The 25,399-nt window shown below is 42.4% G+C and overlaps 1 protein-coding gene across 2 annotated transcripts; it reads right to left on the bottom strand.

Moving 5' to 3' along the window:
• Positions 1–27: 27 nt before the first annotated feature.
• Positions 28–25,399, bottom strand: LOC102454420 (arylsulfatase H-like). Of its 2 annotated transcripts, XM_075915520.1 has the most exons (12): positions 25,092–25,399; positions 24,399–24,438; positions 19,682–19,735; positions 12,645–12,794; positions 11,841–11,962; positions 9,914–10,036; positions 6,328–6,751; positions 5,159–5,295; positions 4,029–4,163; positions 1,619–1,781; positions 1,210–1,331; positions 28–718 (listed from the first exon to the last, which is right to left on the bottom strand). In XM_075915520.1, the coding sequence occupies exons 1-12, from the start codon at positions 25,144–25,146 to the stop codon at positions 348–350; spliced, it is 1,896 nt and encodes a 631-aa protein (XP_075771635.1). In that variant the 5' UTR covers positions 25,147–25,399; the 3' UTR covers positions 28–347. The 2 variants fall into 2 exon arrangements, with proteins under 2 accessions (XP_075771635.1, XP_075771640.1); XM_075915525.1 differs by lacking the exon at positions 24,399–24,438.

Here is a 25,399-nt window from a genome sequence, read left to right as displayed (position 1 = left end):
CTGCATAGAAATTCAGCAATCTAATGGTGCTGGGCTCGTGAATCTTTATCCATAAATGTCAAGAGATTCAAAATTACGGCCCCCTATAGCAACTTTAATTTTGGCATACTGCAATGTATCAGAACTATATCTGCAGCTGTGCACAGATGCTTGTAAGACTTGCCATACTGGAACATATTAGTTTGGTCCATCTGGACTGGTATCTAGTTTCATGAAATGGGCTTCTCTAAACCCTATTTCAGATATCAAACCAACTGCATAATCCTGAATTAACAAAAAATTGCTAAAAATTCACTTGATTTTAAAGACTTTCACCCAATTAACCCTTGATAGATTTTGAATCTGCTTTACAGAGCAGGGTGTGCACTGTCACCTTCCTTGTCACACCAGCAAAACGGAAATGTCCCACAGCACGGCTGCAGCCAGGGCTTCCACATAATGTTGTACAAGGAGAGTTGCTGTGGGACGGGAGTCAGGGTCTGGCGATGCTCCTCCACCGCTCTTTCAATTCTGCTTATTACTGTGTCAAACAGGGGCTCAGTGCCAGGTGAGAGAGGTTTGGCCTCAGATGGGTCTCCGGAGAGGTCAAAGAGCAAAGGAGGGTCGTGATGGGTTACACCGTCCCCAGAACATGGACAAATTCCTCTTCCATAACATGCGCCAGCACCTTCTGGATGGAATATTGGGGTCACATAATGAGCCTTCCACAGTGCCCCACCTGGCAGGAGACAACAATGCAGAAAGGTATAACACGGCATTAGAAGAAAAAAAGGTCTTCCAGAAATGACCATATTTTCAGAGCTTAACAGGTACATTTTTAATTTGTAACACAAGGTGCCAGCTTTCACCATTATACTGCTGGATCGGGTATTCAAATTTTGGGTACATCCAAACAGGATTAAACCAATACTACCCCTCCCTAGAATGGCTGAACAGGGAGATCCTTGGTTCTGCACCCAATATTCCGGCTAGCTTACTTGTGCTGTAGCATGAATATCATAATCTATATGCAGGACAGCAGCAAATTATTACTGCTTTATTTGTACCTGCACTGTTCCTAGATGGAACAACTGCTCACTTCCTCCTACCTCAGGCTCATTGCAAAGGTAAAATCTATCCTATATAAAAATCAAATTCTACTAAATACTGTACAGATGCTTTCCTGGAGACTGAAGACATCATTGTTTTTGGAGGAAGCTTTTTACTCACTGTCCTTTTGGTGCCACCGTACTGCATGTAAATGCACACCACAGTAGTGAAATAGGAACTCATGCTCCGAGTGCTGAACGGACCCTTCCAGTAAAGGCATCAGGTTCCGGCCATCAATCACCCTAACATTGATGGAAAGAATGGTAGTCACCAAATTGCAGTGAGCTGCAGGATCACAAGTTCTGTACTCAACTGTCATTGCAATTGAAAACATTTGAGCACCTTACTCTTGGAACAAGGAATATTTATGAGTAAGAGGTTTAATCTCAAACATGCAAAAAAGGATTTTTGTGAACTGTGTGCAATTTATGGTTCTGAAAAAGTAGGCTGGCAATGATGTGGTAAACAAGATCATTTTCAAGCAAGATTGGAAATTTAAGGCAGTGAATAAGTTTTACAGTTTCTGTACCTGTCCTGGGGCACTGTCCCTCCAGCCAGGTGAGCCACTGTAGGGTAAATGTCCATAAGACTTGTAGGTTCATCGATAACTGTGTCTGCAGGCAACACTCCTGGCCATCTAAATATCCCTGGCACACGGATCCCTCCTTCCCAGCCTCCCATGCCTTTTCCACCTATTGTTAAATGCAAGGCAATAGAAGATATTTTAGAGACATGACATGCTGCCTGCTTAAACTGTCTAATATTATTGATTTATATTAAGTCTCTCTCACTTTTTCAGTTTTACCATAAGCCCATCCTCGTCAGGAACAAATTTAGTTGTGTCAATCCCATTAAAATGCATTTTCTCCAGCTGCCATCTCAGTAGCTTACACTCTATTGATTCCCCTTTGTTTTACAGAAAAGAGAACTGCCACACTGCAAGTATTATCTTTTAATATGTAAATGGTCATATGCCTCCCTTCCTACTCACAATTCGGTGGGTCACCTTTTGGTCACAATCACGTAACAGCCTTGTTAGAACTACAGAAACTGTTGAACATTGTAAGCATATTTAACGTCTTAGCTACTTTTAATGCAATTGAGCATGTGGCCAGCCAGTTCTCCATGGAGTACCAGTTTGAGGATCCCTGAATTAAAGCAATCCATCCAATCATTTCCTTACCTATATACTAGTAAATCTTCTAGAGTTATTTTGAATTTGTTAATAGTGTAAGAAAATAGTTGCTGCTTTATCAATTCCTTTCACAAAATGTAAATCCCATTGTACTCCTTGTATTTTGTGCAGTCTAACTTTGATTAATTACTGAAATATTGTAGTTGTCACCCAGTGAAGTACCAAGTGGTGGAGAGGGCAGCGGGAGAGGTGGGAGTAGCAGTTCCAGAGTTCCAGCAGCAGAAAATGAAACTGAGGATCCAGCATTAGCATGTGAGTGGAGAAGCCTCCTCACCCAGTGCTGGATGATTCAACTGTATTAGCCAGTACATATATGCTAAGCACAGTATATGCACATTAATGAATATTATGTGCATAGTATTTATGTAATTCTCTCATGTATTTCAGGTTGTCATATTACCTGAATGTATTGTGAGCATAAGAACGGCCGTACTGGGTCAGACCAAAGGTCCATCTAGCCCAGTATTCTGTCTGCTGAAAGTGGCCAATACTAGGTGTGCTCATCTCACAGTTCTGCTCACCCATGTGCAGGCCTACTGATGGAGGGGGGAGGGAGAGAGAAGGGACAAAAGGAGCAACTACCCAGTGATTCAAGGGGCCCCGAACCCTTTAAGTCACCCCTGGAGTGCGATGCAGCATGCTCTGGGTGGCTCTCAGGGCTGCCTGGGAAAGCGGGAGCACTGCGCAGAGCACTCCATACAGTGCTGGAGGGGCACTGTGGTCTTGAGGCCCCACCCCTTCCAGGAGCAAGGAGCTGCCCCTCCTGCTTTGCCCAGGGGCCTGGCATAGCTGTTGGCTCCCCTGCCCATATAAGTTTTCCCACAGACCTTTGGAAACCTGTTGCATTAAAAAAGAAACTTGTCAAAGCAAAGATGCATGAATACTTTGTAACAAGTACAATTAGAGAGTGCTTTCCTGGGCCCCCTTTACAGCCCTCTGGTCTCATACCCTGCAGTAAGCTTATTTGGAAGGGAGGTACACTTGTATTGAGATACACAGTTGTCTTTGTGTAATACTGACAGGTAGAACCGCACCTGGGACCTCTGCAGCTTAGTGCATGAGCCGCTACAGCTTCTTGAGCAAAAAACCAGCTAGCTCTCAACTAAGGTTGAAGAGCACACTCGTTTTTCCCTCTGTAGTCTGAATGCCACTACATGGGACAGGGAACTACACCCAGAAGATGTGTGGGTTACGTTTGCCAAGCAGGTCTGGTCAAATACTTCCATTCTACCTACTGTCTTGTCACTTGTACTGTCACCTGGGAAATAAATGGCTAGACCTCTCCTGACTTGATTGTTGTTGTTTTTCTAAAGCACACCAGTTCAGAAACCAGAGAACTTGTTACGGGGAGAAAATGCCTAGATGAGATGGGCTGTTTCTGTGTTTTCCCAGTCAGAAGAAGAAAGCAGATGCGAACAAGATCTTTAATCTTTATGACCCAGAGCTTCAATCCTTGATATGCTATTTTCTGCATATGGTTTCAGGGCTACACATGTGATTTTGAAGAGAGAAGTTTAATATTGTGTTTTCAATTTCTGAATTTTTAAAATTTGTATCTATTTTACTGAACTATGCTGATTTTACGATATGCCTTCATCTTATAAGCATTATGCCCTAATGTTAACATAATATTTTAACATATATGATTTAATCAATTACTTGCTGCCTATGGTACCATTAAATACTCTGTTGGTTATATTAGGAAGACCTTTTTAAGGAATTCAGTCTAGCTAATAATCCTCACCTTTGTATATTCCATTCCAGCCACCTAATTGGACTTTTCCATCATGACCTTCCAAGAACCCACCATGGTCAGAGGCAAAGTATGTGAGTGTGGTATTTTTCAAACCTTCCTTATCAATAGCATTCAGGACTTTGCCTATAAATAAAAATAATGACACATATATGCACTAAGAAACAAAACTAGAACTAGTGAAACAATTGTTGCCTCCAGTCTTGCAAATATGCACACACTTAACTTTAAGCAAGGGAGTAGACTTACAGAGCTCAAGTGGATTACTTCCACACATAAAAAGAAGCATGTACTGAAGTGTTTCTGAGAGCTGAACCTTTGCGTGTGATTTCATTGACAATTTTTAAATGCAAAGGGAAGATATGATATCCCATTAGCACATAATTATTATTAGTAGCAGAACTATTATGGTCAGTGGCGGCCCGTGCATATAGGCCAACTCGGCTGTGGTCTAGAGTGCCACATTAAACAGGGAGCCCAATGATGATGTTACGCCATTGAGGGCTGTGGAGGCGGGGACGCCGATCGCGCATTCCGCCTGGGGCGCCAGCTGCCAGCAGCCCATCTTGGGCTGCCCCTGATTATGGTAGTGCCTATGAACACTAGTCACGGACCAGGACTGTCTTGTGCCAGGTGCTGTACAAACACAGATCAAAAAGATGATCTCCCCATAGGAGAGCTTACAATCGGAGGGCATATCTGCACAGACGGACTGTACAGGTAGCAGAGTTATACATCTGCAGCCTTACAGTATAGCATGCATTAGCTGTCTTATGGACTTTGCTGCTGTGCACTGAATATTCCTTTGTCTGCACTGACATATTGCCATTTGAATCAAGAGTATGTCAATAGACGATCTACAGACAGCCTAAGTCAGAGTGCCAGATGCACTAAGGAATGGTTAATGCATAGCAGCAGGATTAGCACAGACATCTGTCTGGTGGAGAACTGTATATTTACACACTCTAGGTAGCCATATAATCATGGTTTGTGTAGAGGATACAGCAGCAGACAGCCACAGTGAGTACTTAGAAACAATGACTCTCCTTGTATGAATGTTGTGAGCAAGTTAATTGTGTGTTAGATTGTTAGAGAAAGTATCATTTGTTAAATTAACTTACCCACCATCCAGTCCATCTCCTCTACATTATCTCCATATAAGCCATGCCTGCTCTTCCCAAGAAATATCTCCGTGGTGATGAGTGGTGTGTGGACATGTAGAAAGGAAACAAAGAGGAGGAACGGCCCATGCTTGTTTCTTTAAAAGAATTAATGTGTCATTTCCTTGCAAAGAAGTACTTTAGTTTATACATGTACTTTGCTTTTATAAAAGTGAAGTCACGACTCTTTGATATTAAATTGTGCTAATATTCCAGTGACTAACCCTATAAGTATCTAGTGCCTCTGAAATATTAAAACCCAGTTAATTCCAAAAAATTAATTTTGAATATTTAATATAGCCCCTTTTGTTTGCATTCGCAAGTAAACAGATTTCATTCTGGAGAGCAAATAGCTGGTATAAATCAGCTGAAGTCAAGAAGTCAAGATTGGACCTCACTGGTCCAGCACTTTTGGGACTTGAGTGGTTCTGAAGGAAGGAGTTTGCAGAACTTTAGAGGAAGGTGAAAACTCCCAAGGTTTGCCAGTCTGACCTGAGGGAGAATTCCTTCCTGATCCAAGATATGGATCATGTGAGCAAGACTCATCTCTACTAATGGCCATCTGTGAGGTTTCAAAGGAAGGAGACAAAAATCCACTATATATGCTTACATGCCCTCACACAAACTCACACACATTGTGGGGGAAAATCCCTTCCTGACTCTTACTGGGTTAAAAAAAATTCTCAGTACCATGTGAGAGAATCTGCCTCTGAAGCAAGAGGCAGAGGTCATTTGATTCAATGAAGGTACACCAAAATAATTCTAGCAATTCCCTTCATTGCAAGAACCTCGAAAATTGGTGCACCTCCCTCCCTCCCATTCTCTGCCTGTGCAAAAGCTTGTCCTTCTCAGGACTGTAATACTTTGATGTAGTTCTGGTTGTTTGTTTGGTGTGGGAGTGGAGTTTAGTGGCATATGATATGCCAGAGGTCACACAAGGGGATTTTGTATTCTCTTCTGACCTTTAACTCTATGTCTATGACTTTAATTTTTGGAGTCAAGATAATAATTACATATTACATTTGAAAGCTTAATTTAAAAATTAACAGATTAATCAGTTGGATAATTAAACAATGTAGTGAAACATTCCAAAATTTAAACAAATATATTCAAAATGAACCGTACTTTACCTTTCAATAAAAGAAATGGCCTCCCTCAATATAAGGGATGTAGTTCTTTCTACCACCATTGGCTGTTCAGTAATTTCATGGTTTCTCATCATAAAGCAATCCCAATATCTTATGAATCCATAACTTGCGAACCAGGATGCAAAGAACAAAAAGCCAAACCAAGCAAAACAGATGATTATTTTCCAGGGGACTGAGACCAAGCCAACAAGCTTTGCTATTGCAAGTGTAAGTACTGCCAGGCCAATTATCTGAGTGTTGAGCCACAATTTGATTCTCAAGACTCTGTCTTTCTCGGGAGGTTGTGTTATCTGACAGTCATTCATTAGGCTAAATGGCATGCCGTAAAAATAACTAAACCCATGATTTAAAGGGTGATGACAGTAGTCGTCGCGGGATTCACAGTTCACACCTTGATGCCACTTCCCTGAAAATATAATTTAAAATGTAAAGGTACACATGCAATACAATCATTTAAAACATTCTGCTCTCATCAGGACCAAAATCAAAACCCCCTGCTAATAAGAAATATTTCCCACCCTCCATAATAGATACTAATTATTTAATATGCTCCAGGAGAACAAATCTTTCCATTCTTAAAAATCCCTCCTAAACCACTGGCTTCTGCACAGGTACACATGCCTTTTTTCCTGGATCAGTTAATGCCCATGATTAGGGACTAAAATAGGATGCAGTAACTGAGAACTACCAGGATTAAAGGGCAAGGGAGAAAAATATCAGGCATGCTTGAGCTTATGCCACCCACATTAAAGGGGAAAGGAGTCCTTTTACAATTGCAGCCTGAAACAACATAGTGCTCTTGCCTCTGCACCTTTTGCAAAGGCAACATAATGAATAGAATCATAGAATCCTAGGGCTGGAAGAAACTGCAGGAGATCATTGAGTCCAGCTCCCTGCCCAAAGCAGGACCAACCCTAACTAAATCATCCCAGCCAGGGCTTTGTCAAGCCGAGACTTAAAAACCTCTAGGGATGGAGATTCCACCACCTCCCTAGGGAACCCATTCCAGTGCTTCACCACCCTCCTAGTGAAATAGGTTTTCCTAATATCCAACCTTGACCTCCCCCACTGTAACTTGAGACCATTGCTCCTTGTTCTGCCATCTGTCACCACTGAGAACAGCCTCTCTCCATCCTCTTTGGAACCGCCCTTCAGAAAGTTGAAGGCTGCTATCAAATCCCCCCCTCACTCTTCTCCTCTGCAGACTAAATAAGCCTGAATCTCCCAGCCTCTCTTTGTAGGCTATGTGCTCCAGCCCCTAATCATTTTGGTTGCTCCTCGCTGGACCCTCTCCAATGCGTCCACATCCTTTCTGTAGTGGGGAATCCAGAACTGGATGCAGTACTCCAGATGTGGCCTCACCAGTGCAGAATAAAGGGGAATAATCACTTCTCTAGATCTGCTGGCAAAGCTCCTCCTAATGCACCCTGATATGCCATTAACCTTCTTGCTATAAGGACATACTTTTGACTCATAGCCAGCTTCTCATCCACTGTAATCCCCACATCCTTTTCTGCCAAACTGCTACCTAGTCAGTCAGTTCCAAGCCTGTAACAGTGCTTGGGATTCTTCCGTCCCAAGTGCAGGACTCTATATTTATCCTTGTTGAACCTCATCAGATTTCTTTTGGAAAGCAAGCAGGGTATTGTTATGGAAAGTGTAGCAGTAGATTTATGTAGAAAGCCAGATGACATGTAGGTTAGAAAGTGACAGGGTGTAATCTGGATATATTGAAAGAGCCAATTATAAAATGAAACAGCCAAAAGTGACATCACTTTCACTAGTATAAGGGGTCGTAAGCCTATCTGCCAAACAAGCCATGAGATGCTGGCAGATAACAGTGTAAACCAGAGTTGGGCAAGAAGTGGATCAGGGGCTGGATCTGACCCTCCTAACACTTTGATCTGGCCCTCAGAGTGCATCTGCCTGCTTTGTATTTATATCCTGCTGCCCACGCCACCAAATTTCTATGCAATGGTTTAGGTAGCAGGATCCTATTTAAATGACTCACAGTTCACAGTCATGGAACTACCCTGGCAGAGGCCAGAGCTACAAACCTTTTAAATAGCTGCAGCAACCCTGGGCGGCTGCCAGGCAATGTGGTGACTGTGAAGCTGTGAGCCATGAGCCCTTTGTTGTGTTTTTAATTCAAGGTTTCCAGTTTCATACAACTCTGGGGGGAGGTTAGTCCCCAGCCCTGCATCTTCCTTCCCAGACCTTACCCCTTTCCAGGGTGGAGCTGGCCCATAACCACATAGCAAAATTCTTTAAGAGGCCCCCTTGTGAAAATTATTGCCTATCCCTAGTATAAACAGTGTATTGGATTTGAAAAGCTTTAGCGATGAGGATACATACAGTGTATGCCCATAAAGAAATATTATGTGATATTATAAATAGTTCTTTTGATTTAACAAAGTTAAAGAATGATCTGCCCAAGCTCTGGACACCCTTCCCAACTCAAATAACAAAGCCATAATGAAACAAAACAGCCACTCCTGTGCTCACAATATATATTAACTGAGAGAAAAGGGCCACATCACAATCCAGCTTAGTCCTGCAGGAAAGGCCTGCTCAAGCAGGTGGGTTTTGCTGCTCTCACCAGCCACCCTCCCACCAGCAGTGAGTGTGGTGGTGGGGACCCAGTGTCTGATGATGGGGTGTGTGTGTCCAAGGCGGGTGGTGAGGAAAACATCTAGCATGTGGACTGGTCACTGCCCCTGCTGGTCTGTCAGTGCAGCCCTTCCTGCATGCTGGCACTGGTCCGGTAGGGCTTGGCCCCCATCCTGTTTCTGGCCAGCACTGGCTGTGTGCTGTGAGCTATAGTGGCTGGTGAGTGTGGGCAGGCAACAGCCAGTTCTGTGTTGCTGCTGTTGCCCCTCCATCGTACTCCCCCTTGCACTGTCCTTTCTCTGCTTTGTTCCTTCGCTCCCCTATCCACGCTGCTCCTAGTTTTTTGCATGATCTCTCCATCAGAGCTAGCACAGGTTTGCAGAGTTGTTGACTCGAGTCCCACGACTTGAACTCAAGTCCGACTTAAGTCGCCTAGCTGACTCGACTTGAGACTCGACTCGGGTTCATTGTTTGTGACTTGAGACTCGACTTGAGACTTGCTAATTTTTCTAAATCAACTTGGTGAAAAAATTGTCTGAAAATGCCGATATTGATGGCTTGTACAAAAATGACTTGACATTTTTTAAATTAAGACTTGAGACTTGAACTGTAGTGACTTGAGACACGACTTGGACTTGACAATGACGACTTGAAGACAACACTGCAGGTTTGTTTCAATATGCCAAGGTATAATAGTTTTTCTCTTTGTTGCTGCTTAATGACCACACGGAGGCCTATACTTTATTCATTTGTTGAGCTACATTCAAGAACTATTTGCTACAGAAAGAAGCAGTATCTGACTGCTCTTTTAATGGCTCTTCCTTATTTAGATCTTTGTCATTTGGAGAGTTACATCTGTTTCTTGAATTCATATTCTGATCAGTCCCACACAATGAAGTATTTCAGTGCTAAGTGTTCAGATAATATCTTTTGCCAAACCAGTATTGAGTCTACATACCTATTAGTCCCGTAATGTAGCCTTGCTGCTGTAGTATCTTGGCAAAGGTTGTTTCATGTGGAGGAAGTCCGCCTGAGGCTCCAGCCCACTGAATAACCCGATAACTGTTAGTGGCATCCATGCCTGTAATATATCATTTTTTAAAGTACTAAATAAATACAGCAACAGGGAGGCTTCAGCCAAAAGCAACTTTTGTTTTTATAAGAGCTTGCAAGAGCTCTCTTGTCTGTCAAAATGTAATCAACCTCACTTATCTTTCCATAGAGTCTTTCCCCCCGATTCCAATGACAGAATAATTTGGAGGCACTATAAATCATAATTACATTCTTGGGGCCAAATCCTCAGCAGATGTAAATCAGCATAGCTTCACTGACTATAATAGTGTGTTGCTGATTTACATCAGCTAAGAATCTATCCTGTGCTGTCTGCTTAAGCCTCAGTGAAAATAAATGAGGATTCTGGGCGAGATTGGGGAGGTATATATCCCTCACTTTCATATTACCAATTATTCATTTGAATCTCACACAGATGTGTGTCACGTTTTCCTTCTATCTTTTAATCATTATTTGCAGCAATGGTTGGAAAACAGAAAAAAATCTTTTTACAGATTTTTAGAAACCAAAGTTGTGAGTCTGAGTGAATGTTCAATAATAGGAAAAAGAGGAAAACTGTAAAACCCAACAAGACATCATTGTTACAGAGCAGCAGAATTCCATGGTTTTTTGTGTCCCAAAACACACTTGTTTGAGAGGAAGCTGATACTAAGAATGTCTGTTTCTTATTTACCTACTGCCTTCCATAAGGGCTAGCCATGTCTGTGAGCCCTCAAAAGTGCATTGCCCATATTAATGGACATCTGGTGGCAATTCGGTGGGAAACATCATGGCTGCTGCTCCCATCTCTTTGGACCTTCTTTAGCTACATGATTGCACCTTTCTGTGATGTGCAGAGACAGGGATAAACACAGCCATGCTGCAATAATTCTAAAGTAAGCAAATATCTCCAACAGCTGGTGATAGGACACTAGGTGGGGAAGGCTCTGTGGGTATGTCTAGACTACATGCCTCTGCCGACAGAGGCATGTAAAATAGGCTACCCAACATAGTCAATGAAGCGGGGATTTAAATATCTCCCGCATCATTAAAATAAAAATGGCCGCCGCACTGTGTCGGCTCAGCTGATCGTCAGCGCAGCGCGTAAGTCAAGATGCGGATCGGTCAACAAGGGAAACCTTTGTCAACCAATCCTGTAAACCTCGTTTCACGAGGCATAAGGGAGCAGTCGACAAAGGCTTCTCTTGTCAACCGATCCGCGTCCTGACTTGCGCGCTGTGCCAACGATCAGCTGAGCTGACACAGAGCGGCAACCATTTTTATTTTAATGAAGCGGGGGATATTTAAATCCCCGCTTCATTGACTATGTTGGGTAGCCTATTTTACATGCCTCTGTCGGCAGAGGCATGTAGTCTAGACATACCCACAGAGCCCTCCCCACCTAGCGTCCTATCACCAGCTGTTGGAGATATTTGCTTACTTTAGAATTATTGCAGTGACTACAGAAAATTTTCTCTCAGGTGTGCTGGGTCCTACTAAAATGCTCAGGGTCCAACCGATCCCTATGGCTGGTATTCGGAAAGAATTTTTCCTTGTGTCAGATTTGCAGAAACCAGGGAGTTTCACCTTCCTCTGCCACATGTGGCATGGGTCTTTTGCAGGTTTAAACTAGAATAAATGGTAGATTCTCTGTTACGAGAAGTCAGGGATTTATTACAGGAGTTGGCGGGTGACGTTCTATGGCCTGCAATGTGCAGGTGATCAGATTAGAATGACCCCACTGGTCCCTTTTGGCCTTAAAGTCAATGAGTCGAAATGTTTAAAAGCTAAAGTCTCTTGCTCAGACAGCACAGTTCAATTAAAAAGGCCCAAACCTGATCGGATGGGGTATCTGCCAGTCAGGAAAGCTGCTCTGCTTGGTGTACAGAGTGGAGCTGCAGCAATGTGCTGAGTAAGTTTCACCCCTTCCTTTGCCAGCCGGTCAATATTAGGGGTCCTAAAACAAAATCAAGTCAAGAAATTTCGTGATATTGGTCTGTCAGCTAATAGTGGTTAACAAGGCAAACTGCATCTTCTCTTTTTTTTAAAATAGAGAACCTATTAAGCGTTTCCTGAGCTCTGTAATAAAATATAGTCTTGCAGCTCCTTAGGGTATGTCTAGACTACACAGCTCCATCGATGGAGCCATGTAGTTGAGTTTACTAGACATAGGAAAATGAAGTGGCGATTTAAATAATTGCCGCTTCATTTACATCAAAATGGCTGCTGCGCTATGCCGATCAGCTGCCAACAGTGGCCAGCACCAGGTGCCCCAGAGAGGGTGGACCGAAGACAATGATCAAGCGATTTGTCTCCTGCCATCCCTCTCCAGCCTCTGACAAACAGAGGCCAAGGACACCATTTTATCCCCTGGCTAATAGCCTTTTATGGACCTAACCTCCATGAAATTATCTAGCTTCTCTTTAACTGGAAACACTGTAAGTCATTTTCAAGGACTTATGGTATTGTAAGAAAGATAGTCCAATTAGCGCTTTTAACCTAATTCAGGTGATGCCATCAGAGAACCCCTCCTTCTGCCAGCATGTGGCTCAGCAAAGGAGGATTTGGAGAGAGCATGACATTCTTACAATAAAAAAAAGTAAATTAATGTCTTTGATTACTCTCCTTAGATCCTTTACCTTATCGTATCATTTCCATAGCAGGCTACATCTCCAATACCAAGATCATCGGCCAGTATCAGTACAATATTGGGCTTGTAGCTGACTAAAGCATGTGACCCAGGTGGCCTTAGGAATGGAAGTAAAACTAGCAGGATGGTTGGAGAGGTCCTGAAAAGGTTAAAAAGAAAAGGTCCATTCAATATAATTTGGCTATTCTTATCATATATATATATAGTAGCCCAGGGTCTGTGTGTCTGTAACGCTGATGTACACGGCCACGCCCCTGCCCGTGTACGTCAGCGCCCCGCCCCCCTTTCCTTTGCTCCGTGGCGGCAAGTGGCCGCAGGGCCCCCCGGAAACCCTCCCCACCAGCGCTGCTTCCCTCTCCCCTTCCTCCGGTCCCCCCATCCTCCCCCCCAGCCCCCAATCCCCCCCAGCTTTGCTTTCCATCCCCCTTCCAGCCAACCCCGTCCCCTTCCCCTCCCTGCCTGGTGCGCTGTGGCACGCTGCACCGCTCCCAGCTGAGCGGTGCTCCTGCCAGGCCCCGGCAAGGGGGCAAGCAGTGGCAAGTGGCCCTTTGAGGTCTGGCTGCAGCCAGTGGCTGCACCCCCGCCCGCCAGGTCTGCTTCCCACCCCCCTCCTCCCATCCAGCCCCATGGCCCCCGACCCCGCGTGGGGAGCGTGGACCCCAAAGGGCCGCTTGCCGCCGCTTGCTCCCCTGCTGGGGCCCGGTGGGAGCGCCGCTCAGGTGGGAGCGGTGCAGCACGCCAGGAATGGGGAGGAAGGGGAAGTGGGGCGGGGTACCATGCAGGGAGGGGAAGGGGGCGGGGCTGGCCAGAAGGGGGGTGGGAAGAAAAGCTGGGGGGGAATTGGGGGCTGTAGGGGAGGATGGGGGAGCCCAGAGGAAGGGGGGAGGGAAGCAGCGCTGGTGAGGGGATGTCCAGGGGGCCATGGGGCTGGCCAGCAGGAAGAGAGGGTGGGAAGCAGAGCTGGGGGGGGGAGATCAGGGGCCGTGGGGCTGGACGGGAGGAGGAGGACGGGAAGCAGACCTGGTGGGGGGGGGGGGGTGAGGTTCAGCCACGGGCCGCTTGCCGCTGCTTGCTTCCTCGCCGGGGCCCAGCTGAGCGCAGCCATGTACGTCACCATCCCGCCACCTTCCCTCGCGGCAGCCCGGCTGAGCAGGCAGCACTCAGACAAGTGCCATGGCAGGAAGGAAGGGGAAGGGGAGAGAGAGGCAGGAGGAGGAGAAGAAGAGAAAGGGAGAGTGAGTGGCAGGAGGGGGAGAAGAGAAAGAAAGAGATGGATAGAGAGGCAGGAGGCTGAGGAGAGCTGAGAGAGAGGGGTGGAGGCAGTAGGAAGAGAGAAAGAGACAGAGTGAGAGAGCTCATGAGAGAAGACCTGAAAATCCCATCTTATGACGGGCTAATCGGCTAGTTAAGTACATGAACAAGGAAATTGGCAGGTTAAATTAGATAATTCTAACTCCATAAGGAGCAAAATGTGAAAAGTTTTATGAAGAAATGACAACAAAACACAAGTTTTTATATTGCTATTTGGGAGATTTTGGTGAAATTCAAACTCCAAACATGATCTCCTATTACCCATTCCACTAAAAAGCAATTAACTTATTCTCATCACTTTCTATTTACAGCTTGAATAGTATGAACCAACAGAGATGTCTACTGTCTTCAGCACCTAGGATTTTATAAAGACAGCAATTCTGGTTCAGTGTCAGTAAGAGAACAATACTTTTATTCCTTTATTTCTTTCATAGCAAGGTCCTGAATATGTCCAAGGAAGAAGACGACAGAACATACTAGAGAAAGGAATAAAAGTTTAACAGGGCAAGTCTATGAGCCAGCTACGTATCTATAATTAGTTAATGATTTCTCTGAGAAATAAGCATAAATATAAATGAAACCAATATGCCCCGTTGTTTTCAAATTGGTGTCACAGCATCATCATGTGGGTGACTCATGGGGGGAGATACATGAGGGGGCATGTGCCTCCAAACACCATGGGAGGGAGGGTCAGGGGGCTGGCCAGCAGCCTGTGGGAGAACTTAAGGGAGACCTGGCACCTTCAGCAAGGGTCCAGCATGCAGCAACAGGGGAGGTACAGAAATTTAGCACCAGCTTGCTTTGCTACCCCAACCGAGTCACTCAGGATAGAAGTGGGACTGTCCTTGTACTCACCAGCTGGAAACTAAGCAATGAGGTTGGAGAAGCAGAGTTAGCTCGAGCTGCCTTTGCGGCACTTCTCCTGACACTGGCAATGGGTGCAGGGTGGGGAGGGAGGGAGATCGACAGCCATCGGCCCTGCTATTCCCCTGAGTTGTGGCAGAGCAAAGGTGGGGCAAAGGAGGAGAGGGGGCAGAGCAAGGGTGGGGAGATGTTGTCCTGGCCCTTCCCCAGGCTGTGAGAGGTCATGTGGCCTGTGGACCCCTACATTCTCCCTCGCCAGTTGCCCCTGGTTACAAGTAAATAAGTGAGGGGAAAGAATACAGATCTGATTCAGTATAAATTTATCCTCCATTATCTATTTGAATATATATTCTGTGCCACTATGCTGAAAAAATTAAAACCTTTTGTATTTTAATAAGTTCTGTGCATCTCAAACAACAGGTTTCTCTGAGTTTCTGAGCCTGCGAGAGTTTACAAGTTTAAAGTTCTTAACAATTTGTTTTCTTGGACAAATGTTACGTGCTAATTCAACATTCCATACCACAAAGAAATAAAGTTGTGGATGTTACATTTGTAATGGACTTTCCTAAAAAAAAGACATAGAGCAAGTTTTCAATTATCATGCTGCATCATCTGGCCAGTTCAAGAATTAATACAAATGTTGCCAATTATTATGGTAATTTTTCTATTTAGTCTAATAATATTTTCCTGCAGCTTTCCCCCCCTTTTTCTCATGGATTTAAACAATCACAGAAGTACTATACTAGCTTCTCTGTTATACTCTATGGCTACGTCTACACTGGCATGATTTTCCAGAAATGCTTTTAACGGAAAAGTTTTCCGTTAAAAGCATTTTCGGAAAAGCGCGTCTAGATTGGCAGGACGCTTTTCCGGAAAAGCACTTTTTCCATAAAAGCGTCCGTGGCCAATCTAGACGCACTTTTCCACAAAAAAGCCCCGATCGTCATTTTCGCAATCGGGGCTTTTTTGCGGAAAACACTACTGTGCCGTCTACACCGGCCCTTTTCCGGAACAGTTTTCCAGAAAAAGACTTTTGCCCGAACGGGAGCAGCATAGTTTTTCCGGAAAAGCACTGACGATTTTACATGAGATCGTCAGTGCTTTTCTGGAAATTCAAGTGGCCCGTGTAGACAGCTCGCAAGTTTTTCCGGAAAAGCGGCTGATTTTCCGGAATAACTTGCCAGTGTAGACACAGCCCACGGCTACGTCTACAGTGGCATGATTTTCCGAAAAACTTGCCAGTCTAGACACAGCCTGTCAGTTTTACTTTGCACAACAATGAAATTTGACTCATTCCTTTCTAGTCCAGAGTTATTCCCAATGTATCTAGTCTTACTGAATGGTAATACAAACCTGCATTGAAAAGAGTGACTGAACAGTAGTACCTACATCCTCAATAGGCTCATACCAAAAATGTATCACTAGGTGACACAAGATGAATAATGCACAGTTCCCTTCTTGTACATATCATGATAATAAATAATCTGACTAAATTACATAGATTTTACAGATTGCCTGCTTGTAAGGACACATGCTATATTAGTTCAAAACTCCAAGCAAGTCCACTTTAGCACACAAATTATAAAATCTAATTAGCGCTTATACCCAAATATAGATATGAGTGTGAATTTTTCTTTAGTTTGGGTTATTTGAATTTGGAGTTTCATTAGAATCACTTAAGTCAAGCTGCCAAATTCAGATCCCACAGAATAAGGATTTAGATATGGTGTTTCATTACAATTCATCTAATGAAGTGGCTTTTACCCATGAAAGCTCATGATACTATGTATATTTTTGTTAGTCTTTAAGGCTATGTCTACACTACCAGGGCACTTTGAAATAAGTTGTTTCAAAATAATAACTCCCGAAATAACTATTTTGAAATAAGCCTATTCCTCTTCACAAGCAGGAGTTGTTATTTCAAAATAATAAGTCAATTTTTTTTTTAAAACAACAGGCTTGGTAGTGTGGACACTCATCTTGTTACTTCAAAATAACTCCTTAATATAGACATGCCCTAAGTTGCCACAGGACTACTCACTGTTATGACAAGACATGTCTATCTTAAACACAATCAGATACTGCACAAGTATGACACACCAATTCAATAGGTTAAAAAATGTCAAGATATCTACTGCCCCTTAACTTGAACATGAAAGAACAGGGTAGGCGTTCTACATACTTCATTCCATCTGAAATGTGCTGAAAAGTATTACATCAGTCCCTGAAATGATGTTGGAGTCTGGCTGGCTGCCTTCATTACCCATACAGACTGAAGTTCAAAGCTCCTACAGCTTATGCAAAAGGTCAAAAATACCTGCGGCATGAGGAAATAACTTGTGTGTACTGGGTGACTGGGATTTAGAAAGATATTTCACAGAATATGACAGGGTTTTAATTGAAGAAACACAAGTAGCTTTCCAAATGACAATGTTCTAAATGAGAAAGAAACATTAAAAGATCAAGCAGCTAGCTACCACTTCTTTCTGTGGCTGTAACTCAACAAATGGATAAAATATATGTCTCTACAGCCTGGTCTACACCAGACCAGGCAGGTCAGCTTAAATCATGCCATCCAGCTATGCAAAATGCATAGCTGGATTTGATTTAGCTTAAGCTGAGCTGTTGCAGCATCTATACTGCGGGAGGCCCATCAGCTTCCCTTACTCCTCACAGAATGAGTACACAATGCTCTCAGCATTCAATTTCGTGGTCAACACTAGATCCGCTAAATCAAATGCTAGAAGATCAACCTCCAGAGGTTCGATCTTCTCCATAAGGTAGACAAGCCCCATGGAGTCATTAACCAGTGACAGAGAGAGGAAAACTATTTTACCCTGGCATATTGAAACCCACAGCTCTGCTTGTTGCAGAACTCCAAAAAGTTTTGTGCAGTATTATACTATAAATCATTTTATCCATCTAATTTGGCAGATACATCCCAATCAATCAAATCATCTTTAACAGTTCTACTAACAAGTCTTTTGCTAGGGTAATACTTTTACTCTGGAGAAGGTCCGTGAGACAATAAGGGCATGTCTAAACTACATCCCTCTTTCAAAAGAGGGATGTAAATTAGGCAGATTGAAATTGCAAATGAAGAGGGGATTTAAATATCCCACGCTTCAGTTGCATAATCGCGCACAGCGTTTTTCTGAAAAAGGGTATTTCGAAAGTGAAACTGCTGTCTAGATGTGGCTCTTTCAAAAAAACCCAACCTTTTTCAAAAGATCCTGTACTCCTCATTATTTGATATATTTTTAAGATATATAGAGGATGAGATTCTGCGCTACTGCTTTTAAGGGTCTGGCTACACTTCGAGCTGTAGGTATGATTCCCTGTTAGAAGAGACAAATCTGTGCTAGCTCTTATGAAGACAGCGTGCTAAAAAAATAGGAGGTAGCTTCAGTGATGGGAGCAATTAGCTGCCCAAAGTGTTTCCCCATCAGAGATCCTAGGTAGGTTTTTGGAATATCTGGCCCCACCTTGCTCCACTACTTGACTGCTATGACTACATTCTATCTTATCGCACCAGCTGCATCAGAACTAATCTAGATTCACAGGTGTGGGAACTTGGGGTTTAGGGTATGACGTACTATCCCTGAGCTCCCAGCCTTGCATCCAGGATCCCAGCTGCTTCTTCATGCACCATAGGGTCTATTGCCAGCCCCAGACCCAGGAAACCAGCTGCTGCCCTTCACTCTGGGGACTCTGCTGCTGCTCCATGCACCTGGGCTTTGCTGCTGGCCCTACACATCAATGAGCTCTGATTTGGCACCCCACACTGGGGGCTCTGATGCCCTGGGTCCCAACGTCTGGCTCCTCACGCATGGATTTTGCTATTGGCCTGAGTGGGGGAGAGGACAGGACAGGGTAAAGGTGGGATGTCAGCAACCCCACTCTTAAAAATGTTCCCGCTCCACTGGCTGGGTTTGGGTCCTTAAGCTTGGAATCTCAACCCCAATGTGAAGTGTGGACATTCCCCTAGAGGCTTAGCATGAAACTGACGGTCCAGCAAGAGGTGGGGGCTCTGGAGGCCTAAAGTTATAGCAGCCTCCAGGGTTGCTCTCTGGGTCACAAGACTGCTCTGAAACTCCACAATGCTATGTGCTGTGCCCCCACACCTTCCCCTATGCAAAGGGATCCTCAAAGCCCAGACTCGCAGCTATACTTCACAGTGCTTCTGTGGGAACAACCTCCAAAAGGCAGCACCGAGGCATCAATTTCCTCATCTGTAAAATGGGAATAATGACACTTGTCCCTTGTAAGGCGCTTTGAGAGCCACTGATAAAAACTTTGTGCAAGAGGTAGATTGTGCCAATCTAGCCCTTTTACCAAGCATAGAGGGGCTGGGGTGTCTTTACAATAATCACATGTTTTTTCCTACAATTGTCAAAATCATGCAGAGGACAAGAACAAACAATTTCTTGGCCTTAAACAGGTGCAACAGGGAATTTACAGTCTCATAATTTTAAACTGCTTATTTGGATTTTATCCTAAACGTTCCAGAATAATTGAGCTTGAGACATTTATACATGACATGTACAATTTAAATGGAATTTGTTTCTTTTTGGGTGTAAGTAACAGGGAGGAGTTATAATTCAGGCTTATAATGTGAATCTAGCATCAACCTGCTTGTGCCATCGGTAAGCTGAAAAGAAGAAAAAGTATAAAAATACCACCAAGCCAACAAGTCACATTATTGTTATATTTTATTACATTTTATATTCATACTACTGTTATATTTGCGATGATGATGTAGACTTTATTATGTCATTATTTAACTCTAATGAGCCTTTATTCATAAATAGGAAGACAGAGTCATTTGTTCTAATGCATTTTTTTCCTTACCAATAGGCTATCAGGTGCCACATGATTTCCATCAAAGGTTGGTTTTTCACGATTCTGGAAAAAACAAAAACAAAAAAAACCCAACAACAAAACCAAAAACAAAAAACAAACAAGAAACAATAGGAAAAAATAAAAATAAAAATAAAAATGGAACCATCTAAATGATAAAGAGCCTAATGCAAATTCCACTGAAATAAATGGGAGTGCTCATTTACTTCAATGGGCCCAAAATGGAAAAATAAACCCCTGACAATAAATAAATAAAAAAAAAGACCTGTAAGAACAGGTCATGATATACAGCTATTATCATCAGTTACTTCAGTTGTACCCACAGTGTTCTAATTGTCTTGAGGAAGATTGAAAGAAAATATATTATAAAATATGTTATATATTATATAACAATATATATATAATAATTATATAATACATAGTTATATGATAATGTTATATATATATCATTTTATATGTTCTATAACATATAATAATATATGTTATATATTATAAAATGATATGTTAAATGATATGTTCAATTGTTAGGGTTTTATTCATCTCCCCTATGACAGAATGTAAGCTGATGTCATTGTCAGTGATGCTGACAATTTGCTTCCTTTCCTGCTTTTCACCTTATGTTCTGAGAGGTACATTTCCCTGATTAATACTACTTTTTGCATCATTTCAATGTACATCTTTTCCCTCTGGGCACATTCTCTGGAGTTTGCTTCTCTATAGTTGTGATCTGAATATTTTCCCTGGCATTTTCACACGTTTCCTCTACATTTACTAATAAGAGATGGCTCCTTTCCCTTGTCCAGTGGGGATGGACATAGATTTATACACATAGGTTTCTCAGAGCTTAATCAGTGATTTCTAATTCTATTTTAAATGCACCTGAAATGTTCTGGTATTGATTATTTTGTTTCTTTAACCCTTTCCATAAATTGTAGAATTGAACAGCTTAATCAATGCCTACATGAAAAACAGACACAATGCCTATAATCACAGAATCATAGAACACTAGAACCTGAAGGGACCTTGAGAGGTCATCATCTCCAATCTCTTTTCCTCATGGCAGGACCAAGCACCATCTAAATCAGTGTTTCTGAAAGTGGTCTGCGAGAACACTTTGAGAAACACGTTAACTGGCCGCCCAGGTTTGTTTATTTACCAGTGCCGTGACCACAGAGCCTTGCGGCTCCCACTGGTTCCGTTTTGCTCTTTGCAGTCAAACGGAGCAGTGGAAAGCGGTGGCCTGGTCTACGCCACTTCCCGTGGCTCCCCTTGGCTTCAAAGGACAAAACGGAGCCAATTGGAACCGTGAGGCTCCATGGCTGCAGCGCCGGTAAATAAACGAACCAGGGAGGCCAGTTAATGTGTTTCTCAAAGTGTTCTTGTGGAACAGTTTCAGAAACATTGATCTAGATCATCCCTGATAGATGTTTGCCTAACCTGCTCTTAAAAATTTCCTGATTGTAAGGAAGATTTTCCCAAAGTCCCACCTAAAGCTCCCTTGCTGCAATTTAAGCCCATTGCTTCTTGTCTTATCATCAGAGGTTAAAGAGAATATTTTTTCCCTTCCTCCTTGTAACACCCTTTTAAGTACTTAAAATCTGTCATCTTGTCTCCTCTCAATCTTCTCTTTTCTAGACCAAACAAACCCTAATTCTTTCAGTCTTCCCTCATAGTCATATTTCCTATGTCTTTAATCATTTGTGTTGCTCTTCTCTGGACCTTTTCCAGTTTGTCCACATCTTTCCTGAAATGAGGTGCTCAGAACTGGATATAATGCTACATTTGAGGCCTAATCAGCGCAGAGTAGAGAGGAAGAATTACTTCTCATGTCTTGCTTACAACACTCCTGTTAGTAATACTTGATTATATTTCTTAGATCCGGTTTTAACTCTTGCCATCACAAATTAGGTCTAAAACATCAATACCAAATACCCAAGGGGAAAAAAGGACTGCAGTTTTTACATTTAGCATTTTAGAATGGATGTGGCAATAGTACATGGCCTACATATACAAAAACCTTGCAGTAACTTCCCCAAAGTTGGCTAAAAATCCTAAAAACAGTTATTTTGTTAACAAGTACCTAGCTGCAGGTACTGCCCTTGCTTACTCTGCGGAGACCCAGATTTAGGTCTTGGCATTGGTCTATAATGAACCACATGAAGATGAGTGAAAACTTCTTGCTGCCTTCCAATCCCTTCTCTTGCCAAAGATTTATGGCCTTGATTGCAGAAGTACTAAGTCAATGATACTCAGACATCAGTGGTTCAGGAGCCAATTTAATGATCAATATTTCCTTAAAGAGCTACATTTATATATATAATTCTTACCACAAAATAATTGATCAAGTATTCTACAATTGGTTAATAATGTAATAAAAGCAGCTTGATTGCTTAATAACTAAATCACACTGGCTACATCTACACTGCAGGCTTCTTGCGCAAGAACTGTTTTGTGGAAGAGTTCTTATGCAAAAGGTCTTCCACAAGAACGCGTCCACACTGCCATGAGGTTTTGAGCAAGAGATGTGCTCTTGTGCAAGAGCGTCCATGGCAGTGTGGATGCTGTCTTGCGCAAGAAAGCTCTGATGGCCATTTTAGCCATAGGGGTTTCTTGCATAAGAAATTCATGTTGCCTGTCTACACTGCCTTCTTGTGGAAGAGCTCTTGTACAAGAGGGCTTATTCCTCATGGGGAGAGGAATAACTCTTCTGGAAGAAGGCCTTTTTTCCAACGCTGTACTGTAAATTTACTTGTGCAAGAACGTGTGTGCAGTGTAGACGCCCTGCAAGTTTTTGCGCAAGAACAGTTGTTCTTGCACAAAAAGCCTGCAGTGTAGATGTAGCCACTGTGTTTTAATATCATGTGCCTCAAGGACCTGAAGGAAAAACATTAAAAAGCCACTTATGGCTCCTGTGCCTCAGTCTTGAATCTAACTGTATCTCAACATCCAACAAAGTTAAAGGAAGTCGCAGGTTAACTTTGAAAGTTAGCTGCAGTTATAGTGCACTTATCTGTCATTCAGATCTGAATTGGCCTCCAGTATCAGACCTTTTAATTTACCTGGCTCACATTTACTCAAAATACAAGACTGGAAACTTGGTGGAGTTTTCTGTGGAGATGCCTATGAAATAAAACCCCTTCAATATTGTGACAAAAATTAACTAAATTAATTTAACTTCACCTTCTTTCAGTAGAAGGGGAAAGAGATTATGGTTAGAATGCCTGTGTTCTGGCAATTCCTGGCTGCCTAAACAGTTGCTTTGAGGCCAAGGATCCATGAGCAAGTTTGGAGACTTCAGGACTGCTCTAACCTCTAACTCCCAACATCCCCCCCAAATCACTACCCCACAACTGCTCTTAGACAGACCTTTTGTTATCCAAATTGTGCTAAATTGAAACAGACAAACACTGATGAAAACTAAATAGTATCTTACCCCATTTTTAGTAATGTAAAGAGTTATAAGTAAGAGGCCTTTTATATTTTATTAACCAAAAAAGATTTAGTAATAAAATCATTCCTCACTAATGTATTAGAATTCCGTAAGGAGGTCAACAATATGTGGACAAGGAGGATCCAGTGGACATTGTGTACTTAGATTTCAGGGAATCTTTGATAAGGACTCTCACTAAAGGCTCTTAAGCAAAGTAAGCTGTTATGGGATAAGAGGGAAGGTCCTCCCATAGAATGATAACTGGTTAAAAGATAAAAACAAAGGGTAGGAATAAATGGTCAGTTTTCAGAATGGCACAAGGTAACTAATGGTGTCCCACAGAGATCTGTACTAGGACCAATCCTTTTCAAAATAGTCATAAATTATCTGCAGAAAGGGGAAAATAGTGAGGTGGCAAAATTTGCAGAGGATAAAAAACTGCTCAAGATAGTTAACTCCAAAGCAGACTATGAAGAGCTTCTATAGAATCTCAAAAAACAAGGTGACTGGCCAACAAAATGGCAGATAAATTTTAATGTAGATAAATGAAAAGTAATACATATTGGAAAACATAATCCCAGCTATATGTACAAAATGTTGGGGACTAAATTAGCTGCTACAATTTAAGAGAGAGATCTTGAAGTAATTGTGCATAGTTTTCTGAAAACATCCACTCAATGTGCAGCAGAAGTCAAAAAAGCAAATAGAACATTAGGAATCATTAAAATAGGGCTAGAGAATAAGAGAATATTTTATTGCCTCTGTATAAATCCCACATCTTCAATACTGCATGAAGATATGGTTGTCACATCTCAAAAAAGGTATCTTGGCATTGGAAAAAGTTCAGAAAGGGGCAACAAAATGATTAGAGGCTTGGAAAGGCTGCCATATGAAGAGAGATTCTTAAGACTAGGACTTTTCAGCTTAAAAAAGAGGGAAATATGATAGAGGTCTATAAAATCATAAATGATGTGGAGAAAGTAAATAAGGAAAAGGTATTTCTTGTTCCCATAATATAAGAACTAGGGGTCACAAAAAGAAATTAATAGGTAGCAGGTTTAAAACAAACAAAAGGAAGTTTTTCTTCATGCAGCACACAGTCAACCTATGGAACTCCTTGCCAGAAGATGTTGTGAAGACCAGGACTTTAACAGGATTCAAAAAAGAACTAGATAAATTAATGGAGGATAAATCCATCAATGCCTGGAATGGTGTCCCTAGCCTCTATTTGTCAAAAGTTGGGAATGGACGACTGGGGAAGGATCACTTGATGATTACCTGTTCTGTTCATTTCCTCTGTGGCACCTGGCATTGGCCACTGTTGGAAGAAAGGATTTATTGAGCTAGATGGACCTTTGTTCTGACCCAGTATGGCTGTTCTTATGTATACTGACAGGGCCACTAAAATTTCTCCCTATCCTTCTTTCAAAATATTCAAAAGCATCTAGCTTCATGTGACGTAGCACAACCCTCTACACGAGGTATTTTTGAGCACAATCCTTTTCTTAAGGATGACACTATTCTGTAGAACATAGTTCAGTATTATTCACAGAATTCTCTTATTTGATCGTCTGATTTGATGCCACTGAATTTGTTAAAACATTCCTAATTTTAAAAACCAACAAATAATCTAGTAGCACCTTAAAGACTAACAAAACACATAGATTTCTAATTTTAGTTTGAGTCCATACAAAGAAAACCTTCTTATCATTCCAAATCAACTGGTATGCAAAATGTACTGAATGCAAAATACAAATGATTGTTCCCAGTTTATACAGCATAAGCACAGGCAAGAAATATTTCTGCATGGTAGTCACTGCTGTAATAAGAAACATTTTTTTCAAAGACTTGATCCAATTATTTTATACTGAGGAAAACAACAAACTTTTTGGAACAACCATTTAATATTTTCCTGTATATTTCCCAACAAATTTTGCTGCAGTAGATCATAGAAAATGACAAGTTCAGTACCTGGTGTTGTCACGCTGCACCCTGGTAGTTTAAAATAGAAAGGCAGTCGATGCATTTGTCCGTGAGCTCACTTACAGAGTTGATTTTAAGTCATTTCATGTTTGTCAGTGAAACCAATTCTGCCACAGCACATTCATCATCGGTTTTAGCTGTTGCCTAGTGGGCACTGGTCATATCTACTCCATCTGCTCATGCGCACTGCTCTGCAGCTTGGAAAGCAGGCTACTTCCCCACTGAAGGAAAGCTTAGCTTAATCAGTACAGCACTGGAGTAGCCAAGCCTGAAAACCCTTCTTATGTGTCGCTGCT

The sequence above is a fragment of the Pelodiscus sinensis genome, chromosome 1, assembly GCF_049634645.1.
Source record: "Pelodiscus sinensis isolate JC-2024 chromosome 1, ASM4963464v1, whole genome shotgun sequence".
Lineage (NCBI taxonomy): Eukaryota > Metazoa > Chordata > Testudines > Trionychidae > Pelodiscus > Pelodiscus sinensis.
Note: the sequence above shows the minus strand (reverse complement) of the source record. Positions and strands in the feature narration are given on the sequence as shown.